Here is a 16,911-nt window from a genome sequence, read left to right on the forward strand (position 1 = left end):
GGGTTTACTCCCTTAGCCTTTCCCCTGAAGAGGTATGCCGCAAGGCAGCGGAGGTTTTTTGGAGTCAGAGTTTTCCTTCTCTGATGTGCCCTGACTGGAAGATCGAACCAGCGACACTTAGCTCGCAGGCCGACGCTCAATCCACTGAGCCAAACCAGCCAGGACCAGGGGTCAGAATTATAACACACAATGTTATAGGCACAAAGGAGGGAGCATCACAGAGAAAGTGATATTAAAGCTGAGTCCTGATTTATGGAGAAGAGCTCCTGGGGTGGGGTGGGAGGGAAAGACTGGAAGGAGGGAGAAAGGAGAGAAGGAAGGAAGGAATACCAATGGTAATAGCTAAAATTTGTATAACACAATGGGTCAGGTGGTATTCTGAGTGCTTTCACATATTAATTCATTCAATCCTTGTAACAACCCCAGGGGTAGGTACTAATATTATTCCCCTTTACAGATGAGGTAACTGAAGCACAGAGAGGTTAAGTAACTTGCCCTGGGTCACATAGCTAATAAGTGGCAGAGTCAGGGTTTGCATCAACTATGTCCAGAGCCTGTGCTCTTAACCACTCAGGGAATGTCGGGTGGGCTGAATGGGGGAAATTTGTTCTAGTAATGTGAACAGCCTTGGCCATGTGAGGCAGAGACAGTTTGCCCAGAGAATTTGATATGGCCCAGACACCCTAGATTATAGGTAGCAGTTCAGAGAAGATTGCATGTATTTGAGAATTTGTAAGGTCATGTCTGATTTAAATCATGGCATAATAACATATAGCATTTCTACATTCTTTATGTTGAAGGCAAAAATAATTGAACTTGTGTTAAAAAGGAACAAAAATACCCGAACAATTCATAAAAAGGAAGATAATATATCAAACAGGAATAGTGATAAAAGTACATCTAGAGAAGAATGGGAAGGCATACTTGTGTTTAGTATTTTCTAAATTTTCATATTTTGTAATCAGAAAATATGTATATATAAAATAAGTGTTCTTAGCACAATAATGTATATATAATGTATGTGTATATTATACTCAAACATATATTTTCAATTTTGAAATACCTAGATTAACAATTCTAGTAAAAATAACACATACTAGGACATAAGATACCTCAGAAGGTGGCTGAAAAATATTACTATATATTTACTCCAAATTATTATTGTCTGGTGAAAATGTTATGAACTTTTATGGAGCTGACATTTTCAAAAGTAAGTTAAACTGGAGTTCAGCCTGTTTATAATTTAGGCAGTCTTTTTAAAAGGGAAGCATCTTAATTGCTTTAAGCAAAATTCCTCTATCTTCATACAGAGATTTTTTTTAAAATTAAAAGCCTGAAAATGTGTGCTCACAGCAAAAGAGCAGGCAGGGCTGTTTTAGATGTATTGTACAGGAAAGAGAAATTGGGGTTCCTTATCTCCTGTGCCTTCTACAAGGACATAAATAAGATGTGAGTCTGTTCCAGAATAATTGAGACAATTTTATTTTTGAGATGGTTCTTGAGTTTTCAGTATTCTGCAGAGTAAACTGATGTCCTCAAAATTTCAAGACTCCCAACTAAATATATTTCAACTAGATCACATCTGTCATTTTAGAGATGGCATCAATTAACAGTAATTATTAGCATTATAATACTACATATTCAGAGGGCAATTTCACTAGGACCCACTCACCAAAAACAACAGAGAAGGAAGGGCAGGCAGTGGAAAGAGTAAGATTGTGAGTCCTTTATTTTTAATTAAATTTATTTTTTTAATTTAATCTTTAAAAAATATTTTATTTATTTTTAGAGAGAGGGAAAGGGAGGGAGAAAGAGAGGGAGAGAAACATCAATGTGTAGTTGCCTCTCCTGTGCCCCCCCAACTGGGGGCCTGGCCTGCAACCCAGGCATGTGTCCTGACTGGGAATCGAACTGGCGACCCTTTGGTTCACAGGCCAGCAGTCAATGCACTGAGACACACCATCCAGGGCTGATTTAATCTTTATTGTATTTTTTCCATTACCATTTAGTCTCCTTATATTCCCCTCCCCCCAGCAATCACCACACTGTTGTCCACGTCCATGAGTCCTCTTTCCTAAGATGGAGAGCAGGATGACAACTAGTAGGGGGAGGGGAGGGGAAGGTGACAGGGAAGAGCGAGTGAGCAAAAAGGAAAAAAAGACTGAGTCCTTTTGTAAAAGACATTTTGGAGCCTTGTACCAGGAATGCAGCCTTTTCTCTGCAGTCTGAATTTTGTCATCATCACCTCAGTGTGCCTTCAGCATAAGGGTGATTCAAACACTGTTGGTGAAAACAGTTCCGAAGCAGGAAATGAAGTGTGTCAACAGAATGTTGGCTCCTCTCCCCCCTCACCCTGCCCAACAAAGCCAGAAGAGCTGCTCCTTTTTAGACACAAAGGAAAATAGGAGGTAAAAAGAGTGGAGAGAAAACCACCTTTCTCCCAAAGCTCATCAAAAGTCCATTCCAGGTAAGGGGACGACTTGTTGACTACATTTCTTCCTGCAATTACCTGCCTGGGTGCTGTGCAGAACAGCACTGCTGTGTGACAGCCTGGTGGCTGGAATGCTCAATGGTGGAGGGAAGCAGAAACTCACAGACCTTGGATGAGTCACCTTAGGTTGGGCAAACATTATTTAAAAATCTGTCTGTCTGCCTCTCTTGGTGGCGAAATGGCACCAGAATATCACTGGTGATTGGACCTCGGTTCAGCAAAATCAGTTCTTGAGTTCTGGCTAAGAATTTGGAGCCAAGAATCAAACTATAAGAAAAAGTTTATTTGGAATGTCACAGAGGTAGGAAAAGTGAGCCAGCTGGGCATGGGCTCGGAAACAAGTTGCAGAGGTCAAAGATGGGCCCTTAGAATTTAGAAAAGAGAAAGGTAAAGTGCCTGGAGGGAAGAAGAGGGGGAGGGAAAGAGCTGCACTGGGCCCTTGGCTTGAAGGTATTTATCTGGAGGTCTCAGGGGAGGATCCCAAGATGCACCAGCTTTCCAGGTGTATCCTTTCAGGTCATGGTCTCTGCTGATTGGTTGGTGCCAGGGGCCGTCATTAGTCTATGCAGCTGGTCCTGCTGTGAGCCATGGCATCGAATGCCTGGTTTTGCTGCTTTTCTGGGCCTAGAGCTGAAACACAACAGAGGCCTAGATATTATCCATAGGGCTTAATTCTTAATGGAGTGGTAGTTGTGCAAGGGCCCATGAGGCCACTCTTTGGCCCCTTGTTCCTCTTCCAAAATGGTCTACCATGTGACTAGGGACATACCAGGAGAGGAATGGTCAGGGGAGGGTGGGAACTGCATGACCAGTGATATGCTAGGGAAGGAAAAGTTATTGTGGGGGGAGATATACCTTGTTTTCCCAATTTTGCCCATTGCAAAGCACCCGGAGCTTTCTGCCCTGGTGACCTTCTGTACTTGGCCCATTGTCCTTGCTCAGCTTGTGGCTGTCTAACTTCCTACCACACTTCTCAGACATCAGGGGTAGGTAATGGGGAAAGCATGGGGAAACAAGTAATCAGGCTGGGGTGTCTGTTGGGTGGCAGGAGGAGGCAGCCTTGGGACAAACACTTGCTGCCAGTGGTCCACAGAGCAGGTAGTCCTTAGGTGCCTGGGCCTGCTGTGATAAATGTTGTCACTTACTTATTGACTCCACATGCACTAAAGGTTCAGTTCACAGACATTGTCTCTCATCTTCACACATAATAAGAACAGATTTCCTTATTTCCGATACAGTAATAGAGCCTCTGAGAGGTTAGGTGACTTGCTTAACGACCCAATCAGGATGCAGCAGAGTGGACAGACACACTCCACCAAGGTGATCTGCCCCACCACGGTAGGGAGATGCCCACCTGTTAGAGTCCTCATGCAATATCATCCTTCCTAGTCTTATCCTCTGCTCTTCTTTGGCCCCAAACCCCTACCATGAATGAAATAACAAAGGCCAAGAGGAAATTATCTCCAGAATCTCTGTGGAACTGTGTAATCAGTAAAGTTACCTGGAGCAGGGCCATTCTCTGGAGAGGCTCTGGAAGACTCAGCCAATGAAGAGCCTACAATGCACAAGTTGGCGGTACAGATGGAGAGCAGATAGAGGCCCAACCCTAGGAACCTGGGAACAGCATGCATGGGATGAACTGTACAGGGGGCCCCAGCCAATATGGAGAGGGAAAAGAGGAGGAGAAAGTCTAGGAAACCCACCCCAACCTGAGAGGAGGCCCCAGATGCTTGCCTGTGCACTGGGGGCACCCCGAAGGACTGGCTTTCTAAAGCAGGGATGATGAAGCCATGATTTTGCACACCCACTTCAGGTATATGCTTACAATTAACATGACAGATGGGCTTAGTATTTATGACAGCATCATCTTGAGTTTTATGGGACATTTTTGCTCCATAAACTTGACCTGCTTTGATATAGAGCTTCTCATTTCCTGCTCACAAAGCTGGCTGCGGGATTCCTATAATCATCAACATTTTATAGTTAGAGAAACTGGTCCCAGAGAGGAAGAGGAGGAAGTGCTCGGGGAAAGAGCAGTCCCAGGTCCCTGCTAACCTGGTCCACTGTTAAGAGCACCTTCGAGAAGAATTAAGGTTGGGCCTTACCTCACCCTGACCAAGCCTTTAAAACTCACATGGCTTTCTCTTTGTAGAAGAAATCTATGTGCCTTCATTTACTAGCTTTGTTGCTAGTCAGCTCTTTTATCCTTCTTTTCAATGCTATGAAATTGGAATAGTAATAATGTTTGCTCTAGAACAGTGCTGTTCAATGGAAATACAATGTTGTTACTGGACAGGGACTGGGCCAGGCATGGGTCTGCTTCAGCAGTCCTCTAGTGTATGGGTTCTTGACTTCAAGTCCAGGTGACTTTGAGAGTACGTTTATTAAGGAACTCCTACCTTTTTGGATGGCATGGATGGAACTGGAAAATATTATACTAAGTGAAATTAGCCAGTTGGTGAAAGACAAATACCATATCATCTCACTTACAAGAGGAATCTAATGAATAAAATAAAATAATAAGCAAAATAGAACCAGAAACATGGAAACATGGAACAGACTGACAGCAGCCAGAGAGGTGGCGGGAGGGGATAATGGTGGGAAGAAGGGAAAGGGACTAGTCAAAGAGCATGTATGTCGTCGGCAGCCGTCCGTCTCGAGAGACGATGGTGTAGCTTCTTAAGAGTCTATCTGCACCGCCGAGAATGGCTGTGCAGTCCGACTTGGGAGTGACACGGTATCTGTCTCCTCCCGTGTTGAATCGACATCTTGCGATGACGCTGGAGTGTCCTCTCTAGTGAAGCTGAAGCTACAAAGCCTGGGCGGGGTGATATGGAGGGTCTGCTGTTGCCCATGCAGCAGACCCCCCCTCTCTTCGCAGCTGAAGGGTCCAAGGGAAAGACGGAGTCAATACAGCTTGGCTTCAGGTGCGCCGCAGGAGTTGCCGGTGTTGACTTCAACGTCAAACCGCCTTAGGGACTCCGGCTCCGGATTTTCTGTCGGGGTTTACTCCCTTAGCCTTTCCCCTGAAGAGGTATGCCGCAAGGCAGCGGAGGTTTTTTGGAGTCAGAGTTTTCCTTCTCTGATGTGCCCTGACTGGAAGATCGAACCAGCGACACTTAGCTCGCAGGCCGACGCTCCCAAAGAGCATGTATGACTGACCCATGAACATGGACAATGGTGTGGGGACTGACTGTGGGAGCAGAGGGAGGAGGGCAAAGGGGGAAAAATTGGGGACAACTGTAGTAGAATAACAATATTAAAAAAAAAAGCTGGGGACAGTGAAACAGGGACATAAGAAGCAACAGGAGAGTGACTAGACTGGGTTGCTTTGGCTCTCTAGGAACATTATGGGAAAAAAAGTGTGCTAAGGCAGAGCTGCTGTCAGCTCTTTGGAGAGTCAAGAAAGGGGCCTTTGGGGATAGATTTGAGGTTTAGCCCAGGAAAAGCTGCTGCTGTCCATTGCTCCCCTGGTTGCAAGTCTGGCGGTGTCCCTTGGAGTTTAGGAGATGCACGCTTGTGAGGGGAAAGAGGGGGAGGGGGGAGCGAAAGTTGTGGGCATGCTCCTGGGAGAGTGGCCTTGGGTCTGTCTTGAATGTTTTAAAGGCTAGGAGTTTAGGGGAAGGTATTAGGGAAGGATCTCAATAGAATATTTACCAGCTTCTCCAGGTGCATCCTTTCAGGGCTGTGGTCTTTACTGATCGGTCAGTGTCAGAGCAGTGGGTCATTAGTCATTGCAGCTGGTCCTGGCATCACCTGCTTGATTTTGCTGCTTTTCTGGGCCTGGAGCTGAAATACAAATGAGGCCTAGATGGTTAAACTGCTAGACCAGCAATATATGCCAGGGGAGGAAAGGTGACTCTAGGGGTCAGTGCTAGTTTTGTCTCTTGCTAGGCACATAGGGCTTTCTGCCCTGGTAACCTGTATATGGCTGTAAATTGCTCAGCCAGTTTATTTAGCTGTCTCAGTTTCCCCATTCCACTTGTCAAGAAATTTTCGCAGCTTCTTACTATCCTGCCTCAATGTGAACCACATAGGTCATTAAAATTTTTCTAGTAGTCACTACTAGTCTAGGAGTAATTTAAAACATTAACAAAAATAAGTGAAATTAATTTTAAAATATGTCCAAAATATTTTGATATGTAATTAATACACAAACTCAATAATGGAATATTTTATATTCTTATGGAATCCATGGAGGCCTCTGATTATTTTACACTGAAAGCACATTTCACTTCAGATTCCCCACGTTTCAAGTTTTTCATAGTCACATGTGGCTGGTGGCCTCTGAACTGGACTGCCCAGATCTATGCGGTTGCCTGAGGATTAGTTGACATAATGTATGTAAGGCACAAGTACTTTGGCTCATGCATGGCTATTCACATTCATTCCCCTCCCTTTCTGACACAAAGGCACTCAGCATTTTCCACATTTAAGTGGCCTTTACAAAGAACCAAGACCCAAAGTAGACATGAGACAAGTTCAGCACCATGTCCCTTTTCCTATCCCCTCAAACTGACCATTTTTCTTACATGTGTAAGTGAAAAGCCACCCACCCTGCTGCCATTCTCGCTTTTCTTGAAGACAGCGGCTTGCCCTCAGTTCCGATCCGGGAAACCCCACTCCTCGCCACCTGCAGGCCCTCCCGGTGTTCATATTCGCCGCAAATTCCCACTTGAACTAGAAAGAGAATGAGGCCCAGAATCCAGGATCGTGCTGCAGGATGCAGGAAACCTTAGCGAACTGCTGTAGACCCCACTGAAATTCTGGGTTCCCTATTCCAAAAGGATGCTGGACGCCTCTCGCCCTCCCCCGGGGGACAAGGACCCCGTTTGGAGGCAGCTTCTCCCCCTAGTCTCAGGACCCAGGTCTCCAGCCCGTCTTGGGATTCAGAGTGGACGCAGTTGGGTGGGGATTCGGTTTTCCCGAAAGACCCATTGCAGCGTAGGGCAGCACTAGTGAGTTGGGGAGAGAGTGGCTGGCTGGGTCTGAGGCGCTCGGGCTCCTGTCCTGGGTTCCCTCCGCGGACCCAGCGAGCGAGGCGACCAGCCGGAGCGCCCCCGCACCTCGCACCGCGCCCCGGCTCCCCCTCGTGGTGCCGCAGTCTCAGGCGTACCTCCCCCTGCAGCTCCGCCTGCCATTACATCAAGGCAGGACTGGCGGGTCCGTTGGTATAAAAGGCGGAGCAGAGGCGCGGTGAGAGTTCTCCTCGCTCCCCAGTTCGGCAGGGTGTGCAGCGCTCACAGTTTCGAGGGCCAGCGCTTCCACCCGCTCTGCAGCCAGCACCATGCGCGAGATCGTGCACATCCAGGCGGGCCAGTGCGGCAACCAGATCGGAGCCAAGGTGGGCGCGCCCCGACAGACGGGATCGGAAGTGGGCGGTGGGCCCCCAGGGGCTGAAGGTGCAGCGGGTCCTGCGGGTTTGGGCTAGACAAGGGCGCGGAGGTGGAGGGGCAGTGGATCCAGAGGGTCCGGGCCGGACGAGGTGGGGTGCAGCGTGTGCTGAGGGTGCGTCCGGAGCCGGGGAGGAGGGGGCGGAGGCCTGCCGCCCCAGTGGCGCATTTTCGGCACTGCTGCCTGCGGGCCCAGAAAGCCACACCACCTGCTGCGATACGGGAGGCGATGCAGCTGTATGTGCCTTTAATCAAGGTCCTTTGAAATTTTCTCGGAACCGACCTTTCATCCGTATGTAGTTGTCATTTCTTTAGGTATATTAGCTTCTGAAATTTGGATAGAGGCTTCGGCCATGTTAATCCAGTGACCTCATCTGGAATTTAATTTGGATATTTTTGTCTATAGTTTGAATGGAAAAAATGCAGTGTCATTGAGATGCCAGATGTTATAGAGACTACTCATTGGGATACAAAGACCCGAGGATGTTAGATAATTTTCCTAATACAAGCACCATCTAGACATGATAATATGTAATGCCAGTCTGGCTTCCTGTTTTCCAAGAGGCAGGTGACGGTATTGGGGCTGCAATTACCCACCCCTGTGGGCGAGACCAGAGTGGGCATGGTGCACGGGTGTGGGCGAGGTCTGACCAAGGACAAGGTCTCTGTCAGAACCGCCATATTGCCCGCCGAACCTCCCCGCCCTCTTTCCTGCTGCAGATTCACAATGGAGGCTGTGCCCTCTCCAAGGCCAGATCTATTTACTGCTCCATTCTTGCCCCCAGGCTCTTGCCTGTCTTTCCCCACCCAGGGCACGCTGAGCTCAATGGGCAGAGGCCAGTATGGATGTCAGCGGCATAACACCGCACTGCTTGGAGGGCTGGGTTGGGCTTGTGCTAGGAGACACTGATTCCCATAAAGCAACCACAGGGTGGGATCCAGCTGGATCTGGGTCCTGCCAGGGCCCTTTCATCAGCTGAGCTACCGTGATATCACGGCTGTCTGGGGGTGACAGCCTCCCCAGTATCCATAGCTGCCCCAGAAGATCTGTGCCCACCCTCCTCCTTCAGTGCCCCTCCCAGCTTTTCAGGCTGTTGCCATATGGCGGATGCTCTGCTGATTTCCAAGCGTCTCAGCAGCCTCTGCTGGAGGAACAGGGGTGCACAGCTACTTCATCTCTCTAGGATACCTTAACCACCTGATCACAATGACCACTGTTTCAAGGACATGAGAGGAAGAAGGGGCCATCCTTACTGATATTTGTGATGCCAGGCCATTATGTGATATATATATATATATTTTTTTTTTTCTTCCAAATTTCCAGTTTTGGGAGGTCATCAGTGATGAGCATGGGATAGACCCCACTGGCAGTTACCATGGAGACAGTGACTTGCAGCTGGAGAGAATCAATGTATACTACAATGAAGCTGCTGGTGATTATCTGAATGTCTTTTGCTTTTCTATCAACCTTGTTTTCCATACTGTGTCAGGTGCAATGTACTAGGAACATACAGATGACAAAGAAATGCTTCTTGTGTCCATTTTAAATGTCAACTGCTAAAAAATACACTGTAGTTCCTTAAGACTCCTGCACATTTGCCATGACTTAAGCATGCTCGTTACCACCTTTTTAAAGCAGAAGCTCCCTTATTCTTGTACTTTTGTCTCACATGCGGGAATTTTCCCTAATGGATTCTGCTGTGAAAGGTGCATAGAACATTACCCTATCTGATTGCTTTGTCAACCGCAGGTCTAAGTCTAGTTCTTATTTCCTGCAGGTAACAAGTATGTACCTCGGGCCATCCTGGTGGATCTGGAGCCAGGCACGATGGACTCTGTCAGGTCTGGACCATTTGGCCAGATCTTCAGGCCTGACAACTTTGTGTTTGGTATGTAGTCATGATCAATGGGAACTGGCTCAATGAGTCTTCTTCCTAAACCCTGTGAAAAAAATCACAGTTTTTAGTGTTGAATGCCAAAGTGGACACTATGTGTCCACAGGTAGCACTGAATCATGGCCTAATTCTACCTAGTCCAGGGGCAGTGACTCACTGGACAGCTCAACACAGGGCAGGGTTAGGCGGCAGAGGGCTGCTATAGCCCTCCCCTTACAGAGCAGCCTTTGAAGGGTAAAGAATAAAGGGCAATGAAAAAGCTTCAAACAGGAGCTAATAGGCTACTGGTAATTTCAGAGCACCTGTGACAATAGGTGGCCACTTCAAGAAGCAAAGGCCAAAGGCACAGTTCATGACCAGAAGTCAGTTGTCTGATCTCGTTGTGCCTTTGCCCTTGCCTGTTAATAGGACCTAACTGAAGTTTTTATATTGAGTTGGCCAAAAAGTTTTCATTTTTCCATAAAATAAGACCCATTTTTCATTTTCACAAATAATTTTATTGATTTGGATATTTTGAGTATGTTGACTATCTCTTGCTATTTGGCTTCTAGTGGGTAGAGGCCAGGGGTGCTGCTAAACATCTTCTAATGCCTAAGACAGCCCCACAGCAAAGAATTATTTGGCCATTATGTCAAAAGCACCAAGAAGCTTTGCAAACCACTTTTGACATGTTCAATCAGTCACATCACCTTCCCCATACACTGCACTAATCTTTGACTTTCAGTTGTATTTTTAACTTTTCTTGAAATAATAAATAATAACATGCCAAGAATGTTGCATACCTGCTTCCATCTTTAATAATAAACTGGCTGCACAAAAATTCACTGATTTTGATGTGCTTTTTAAAAAATTCATGCTGATATGACAGCTGTCACAATGCAATCTAACAAAATTGTTTCAAATGAAGCTAAAGATGACTAAGCACTACTAGAGCCATTATACGGAGAAAACGTAACAGGACTCTTTGGCCAACCCAATAGAATGTTCTCTGTTCTTAAGATAGTTTTGTTCAACTGATAACCTCCTTTGAACTAACGTTGTTCTATTATGATCTCCAGTGTTTTTTGAGGGTCACTGATATAGAAAAATACTTTGTAAGTTCTAAAAGGGAAGAATCTGCTACTCTAAGACTAGTGCTGTGTCACAATAACAACTTGAAATTCCATATGCTTTAGTGTCTGGTATTCTTTACCTCTGGCAGGCCAGAGCGGTGCCGGGAACAACTGGGCGAAGGGCCACTACACAGAGGGAGCTGAACTGGTAGACTCAGTCCTGGATGTGGTGAGGAAGGAGTCAGAAAGCTGTGACTGTCTGCAGGGCTTCCAGCTGACCCACTCACTGGGGGGTGGCACAGGGTCGGGGATGGGCACTCTGCTCATCAGCAAGATCCGGGAGGAGTACCCAGACCGCATCATGAACACCTTCAGTGTCATGCCCTCACCTAAGGTGTCCGACACAGTGGTGGAGCCCTACAACGCCACCCTCTCCGTCCACCAGCTGGTGGAAAACACAGATGAAACCTACTCCATCGACAACGAGGCCTTGTATGACATCTGTTTCCGCACCCTGAAACTGACCACCCCCACTTATGGAGACCTCAACCACCTGGTGTCAGCCACCATGAGCGGGGTCACCACCTGCCTGCGCTTTCCCGGCCAGCTGAACGCAGACCTGCGCAAGCTGGCGGTCAACATGGTACCCTTCCCCCGCCTGCACTTCTTCATGCCGGGCTTCGCCCCCCTGACGAGCCGCGGCAGCCAGCAGTACCGGGCCCTGACGGTGCCTGAGCTCACCCAGCAGATGTTCGACTCCAAGAACATGATGGCCGCCTGCGACCCCCGCCATGGCCGCTACCTGACGGTAGCCGCTATCTTCCGGGGCCGCATGTCCATGAAGGAGGTGGACGAGCAGATGCTCAACGTGCAGAACAAGAACAGCAGCTACTTCGTGGAGTGGATCCCCAACAACGTGAAGACTGCCGTGTGCGACATCCCGCCTCGGGGCCTGAAGATGTCGGCCACCTTCATTGGGAACAGCACGGCCATCCAGGAGCTGTTCAAGCGCATCTCAGAGCAGTTCACAGCCATGTTCCGGCGCAAGGCCTTCCTGCACTGGTACACGGGTGAGGGCATGGATGAGATGGAGTTCACAGAGGCGGAGAGCAACATGAACGACCTGGTGTCTGAGTACCAGCAGTACCAGGACGCCACGGCCGATGAACAGGGGGAGTTCGAGGAGGAGGAAGGCGAGGATGAGGCTTAAGAACTTCTGAAATACATCGTGCATTGTTAGTGAATTTCTGTTGTCCTCAATCAAGCATGGTCTTTCTATTTGTATACTATGGTGCTCAGTTTTGCCTCTGTCAGAAATTCTAAGATATCTATACTAATTATAAGGCATGTGTCTAAAATCTTGTGGTTTCTTTATTTTTATTCTTTCACTAGATACTTCTTGTATATGTTTCTGGGTTTAGTAATTTTAACAAAATAGAATTGTACATTTTTTTAATTTTTAAATTAAATTTATTAGGGTGACTGATTAATGGGATCACATAGGTTTCAAGTGCACATTTCTATGATACATGATCTATATATTGCACTGTCTACCACCCAATTCGTCATGTTCTGTCACATGTACTTAATGTTTTAATTAATAGCTCTATTAATAAAGAGATAAAAAAAAATTTTTTCATCTTCACTGGCCCAAAGTAAAGGAATCCAGTAAAGGTAAGGGAGTGAATAGCAATTTGAGGATAAAGTAAACCTTCTTCCCTTTATTGGAGTTCTAGCAATCCTGTAAAAATGTAAAACCGAGGACCTTAGGCAGGACTTTCTTCTATTTCTTTGCTTCCTTTGCACAATGTGATAAACACAACCAAAAAGACCAGTATCACTTGTACCTCAGATAAAAGGTGGGGCATGAATTCAAGGTGCCCTAAAATGGCAGGCAGGAGCACTACCAGTGCTCATCTGATGGTTATTTGCAAATAAAGTAAATCACAATAAGGATTTTATTTTTTAAGACAATGGTAGAGATTCACAACGTCAAGTTAAAAAATCAGATTTAATTTTAATAGCTATTAAAGCTTGAGGATGTTTTTACTATGTTATCATTCATATTGGCTTAGGAGCAGTTATAGGGAGGAGTAGAAAGCCAGGAAGGAATGTGAACTGAGGTGTGACATGAGGGGTGGGTTCCAGAGGCAGCAACAGCCTGTAGCCCCATGCCAGCGAAACACCAGGTCCTATATTCATTGTAAGAAGTCTTCTGCTAACTTGTTGAATTCATCTGCAAAACGTAAATGGAGGTTGTGTTTGCCTTCTGGCATCAGATGCAACCTAAAAAGAAAAAGCTTCTGATTAATGGCATACCATTTAAAACCTCTTGCCCTCCCTAACATTACATGAGAATCTAAAGTAAAAACTTACCGTGTTTTTTTCATGACTCCTATAAGGGAGAGAATGTATGGTACATAGTATAAACTTTCCTGAATATTAAAGAGTGAAAGTCTCTTGGAGCTTGTGACTAACCTGGAAGTTGACAGTAACAAGAGCACATACATTGTATTTGGAATTGTATCATGTAAAAAAGGGTTTAACTGAACCAGCCTGAGAGTGGTGCATGACATATGATGTGTTGGTTACCTAAAAAACAAAAAATCCATTTTAATAAGGTTGATTTTAAGAGAAGGTTGGAAAAATGATAAAATATAAAATGTCTAGAATCCACTGGAGAACAAGTGAGCTTGGGGCATCTGTGTAGTGGAAAAAACTAAATCAATTCGGCCACCACCAGACTGTGGTTCAAGGTTCCAAATCACTGTCATTTTTGGAGAACGGAATAACTAAATACGAGCCACTAGACAAAGGGTGAATAAGTGTTTCTTAGTACTGTGGGAACAGTCCTGAGGACAGCCTGCATCAGCACCCTTTTTCTGCAGCTGTCACTACATGTCTTTTGTGGCAAACCTCACTGTCCATGCAAGGATTCTTCCTTTCAATAGGGTTGTGGTTGAACGTGGCTGGTTGGCAACTTTAATAAAGGCAGACTTCTCTGAGTTGTACATTTTATTTATTGGTTATAAAAGTACAGAAATAAAAGTTGTAAACAAAGCTTCTAGGCTATAAGTACAAACTTGAGCTGTTTTGTCCACATGACAGTTGGACATTAAAAGGACTATATTGGGGAAAATGCCAATCACTGCATCGCCTAAATCCCTGGTCTCTCAGCACCTGGGGTCTGAGAGCTCTCAGTGCACTGGGGAGAACTTGTGAAAGGGTCCTGGAGACACAGCTGTCCTTGCAGCCCAATCACATGGGGGTGGGCTGGAGGTACTGAGATAATCAAGATCATTTACTTGAAAGGAGGATAGGCTATATTGTTGGATCTTTCTGAGGCTCTTAGGAAAGTTAATGCCATTTATAGTAACTAGGATGTTCCAAATTCAATTTTAATGCTGTTCAGAAAAGAAGAGCAAGCCACATTAACCTACACAAGGAACAGGGCTTGCAGGGATGCTCAAGGACTCTGTTTTTATGAGGCAACCAACTGCCAAGGATGCTGAGATGTCATAGAAGGGCATGTTTAGGCTAAACTGCATCTTCTAATGTGTGCTAAGCTGGATTTGGAAGCAAAGACCCTAATTTGCCCAACTTGAAAGTCCTCCTTTGTGGATAGCCATGGTGCTTATCACATGTCCCACCCCATTTCTATAATTTGTTCAGAATCCCTAATAAGGAAGGAGAGACACCAGCAGCGAATCCTCCCTTCTTTTTAGCCTCAGTGCTGTCTGCATTCTTCATATAGTAATCTCTAGGTCTTAGGGAAATAAAAACTTGGTCTCCTACATTAAAAATATAGAAGATCTGTTCTGAGTCATCTATAGTCAGACCTGCACTGAATTACAGATGGATGAACAGACGGATGAGACTATAAAGAAAATTGCTGTTCTCCTTGATACGTTTTGGGGGTCATTTCAAGTTCTTTACTACACTCTCCTTTAGGTCTGACACAAGAGGCACTATATGTAAAGCCCATGAGTGTTCCTCTTTGGGGACAGTACCACACCAGACAGGAGTAAATATATAAGCTGTGAAGGCAATGTAGCACCTCTACTGCTGACCAAGATTCTCATCCAAATAACAAAAGGATCTAATCACATGCTCCATGGAGGAGGTTTTACAAACAACCACATTTCCTAGGAGAATTGGTAGGAAATCCCCCAACACCCAACACATGGTTTAGCTGGAAATTAAAGGTCCTCAAGATAGCAAACAGAAGTTCCCATTTGCCAATGCAGGTTCCTCGTTGCATTTGGCACTTTTAGAAAAAGAGGTGATTCTAGATCTTTTGAGAAATTAAAATGTCTAACCTCACAGTATAAATTCAGTGGTCAATTTACTTCTGCTTGATACAGTCCTTCTAGAATCTCGCTCTTTACAGGCCAGGTAGCAAAGGAGAAGTGATGTTACCATCCCTTCCTTGTCTACCCTTCCAGTTTTCAAATTAAGCTCTGAGAGCTACAGATATGAACAAGCCATAAATAATGTGCTGCAGCATTTTTCTCTACTTTGGATGTGATAAAACTCTAAATTAGTTATGAACCCAGAGAGAGTCCAGTAAGTCTGTGAGCATTTTTGTTTTAATTGAAAACCAAAGTCAGCTCCTGTCTGACTGCCTTCCAAAAGGGATACAGTATTGGCTTTTTTATGCCTTCAGACTCAGATTGAAACACTAGCTCTTCCTGGTCCCCAGGCATTCAGAGCTGGACTGGAACTATGCCTCATCCCTCCTTGGTCTCCACCTTCCTGACTCTGCTTCAGCTTGCCAGCTGAAGATCTTGAACTTCTCAGCCTCCATAACTGTGTGAACCAATTTCGTATTCCTTATAGGAAATCAACCTCTTGTGTATGGGTGTGTGTATCCCATTGGTTCTGTTTCTCTGGAGAATCCTGACTAATAAATACACCCATACACCTATACTAATAATGGTGATGAATGTTGGGGCAGAGGACAACTTGCCTCTCACCTATTAAGCTATACCCTGGCTGTCTCCTGATCGCCTGCACTCACACTAGCATTCCATCTACAGAAGTGGCAGCTACTGAGTGTTGAGCTCTAAGTCTTTTTTTTCTTCTAAATCTTAAATGTACAAATATGCACTCATTCCTCAAAATATATTTTGAATGATAGATACTATCATTCACATTTTACACACAAGGACACAGAAGCACAGAAATATATGTTCACTGTCTAATTAGTGACTGAGCCAGCACTCGAACCTGCCTGAGTCCTGCCACTGCTCTTCACCACTACAGCTATGAATGTTGCTCACGATCCCAAATACCAATTGTGCTGTCCGGCAAGACTCCACTGTCCCACCTTTCTCTTTTAGGTGACATTGGCCCCAGGTGCCACTTTGTGCACATAGAAGTTACCCCCTATTCTTTCCCATCTGATCTGGCTCTCTGGTCCCAACCCCAGAATATGATGTTGGACTCTGCACCATACCTTTTGGCCCCAGGTCACCAGTCAGTGACCATTGGTTACCCACAGAGGCTTGGCCCCATGTGCTTCTCTTGCTCTTACATTCTCTTTCTTTCAACAGGTACTAGACTGCATCTGGGATAGGTGTTGACATGCTCAAGAGGAAGAAAACTAAATTCACCTGCTAATAGCTATAAAAAGGTATAAATAAGGAGCTGTGTGGCTTCAGATAGATGAATAATTGGAGAAGGAGGAGACATCTGAGTTGCAACCTGAAGAATGAATATACTTGGCCAGACAACAAAAGGAGGTGAGAGGTAGAGAAGGATTCCAGGCAAGATGCTGGTCATTTGCAGCTGGGTCTCAAATCCAGACCCTGACTTCTGCTGGGCCTATAAGTGCTGACATCTGAGCATTTCTTCAGAAACATACTATTATGGGATGAACAGTTTCTTCCCAAAATTCGTATGTTGAAGTCCTAACTCCCAGTACTTAAGAGTGTGGTCTTATTTGGATATTGGTTTTTAAAGAGGTACTTAAGTTGCCCTAGCTGGTGTGGCTCAGTTGGTTGGAGTGTCATCCCATAACCAAAATGGGTTTGATTCCTGGTCAGGGCACATGCCTAGGCTCCAGGTTTGATCTCCAT

General features: G+C 45.6%; 2 protein-coding genes across 2 annotated transcripts in view; one reads left to right on the top strand and one right to left on the bottom strand.

Annotated features, from left to right (window-relative positions):
- The first annotated feature begins 7,649 nt into the window (after positions 1-7,649).
- On the top strand, positions 7,650-13,836 carry TUBB2A (tubulin beta 2A class IIa). The gene is made up of 4 exons (XM_090269887.1): positions 7,650-7,835; positions 9,209-9,317; positions 9,663-9,773; positions 10,981-13,836. The coding sequence occupies exons 1-4, from the start codon at positions 7,779-7,781 to the stop codon at positions 12,039-12,041; spliced, it is 1,338 nt and encodes a 445-aa protein (XP_090126013.1). The 5' UTR covers positions 7,650-7,778; the 3' UTR covers positions 12,042-13,836.
- The window catches only part of BPHL (biphenyl hydrolase like), a 52,453-nt gene continuing 48,365 nt past the window's right edge, over positions 12,824-16,911 (bottom strand). The window contains exon 7 of the mRNA XM_090269893.1: positions 12,824-13,117. Within this exon, the coding sequence (XP_090126019.1) occupies positions 13,030-13,117 (88 nt within the window). The 3' untranslated portion in view covers positions 12,824-13,029. The remainder of the gene's footprint in view (positions 13,118-16,911) is intronic.

Source organism: Furipterus horrens, unplaced genomic scaffold, assembly GCF_987537825.1.
Source record: "Furipterus horrens unplaced genomic scaffold, mFurHor1.1.pri manual_scaffold_3, whole genome shotgun sequence".
Taxonomy (NCBI): Eukaryota; Metazoa; Chordata; class Mammalia; order Chiroptera; family Furipteridae; genus Furipterus; species Furipterus horrens.

Excerpts from the sequence above, each read along its gene's own strand:
- TUBB2A (XM_090269887.1), top strand. The coding sequence starts at position 7,779 with ATGCGCGAGATCGTGCACATCCAGGCGGGCCAGTGCGGCAACCAGATC. Across the intron at positions 7,836-9,208 it reads GCAACCAGATCGGAGCCAAG|TTTTGGGAGGTCATCAGTGA; the intron begins GTGGGCGCGCCC and ends CCAAATTTCCAG. Across the intron at positions 9,774-10,980 it reads GCCTGACAACTTTGTGTTTG|GCCAGAGCGGTGCCGGGAAC; the intron begins GTATGTAGTCAT and ends TACCTCTGGCAG.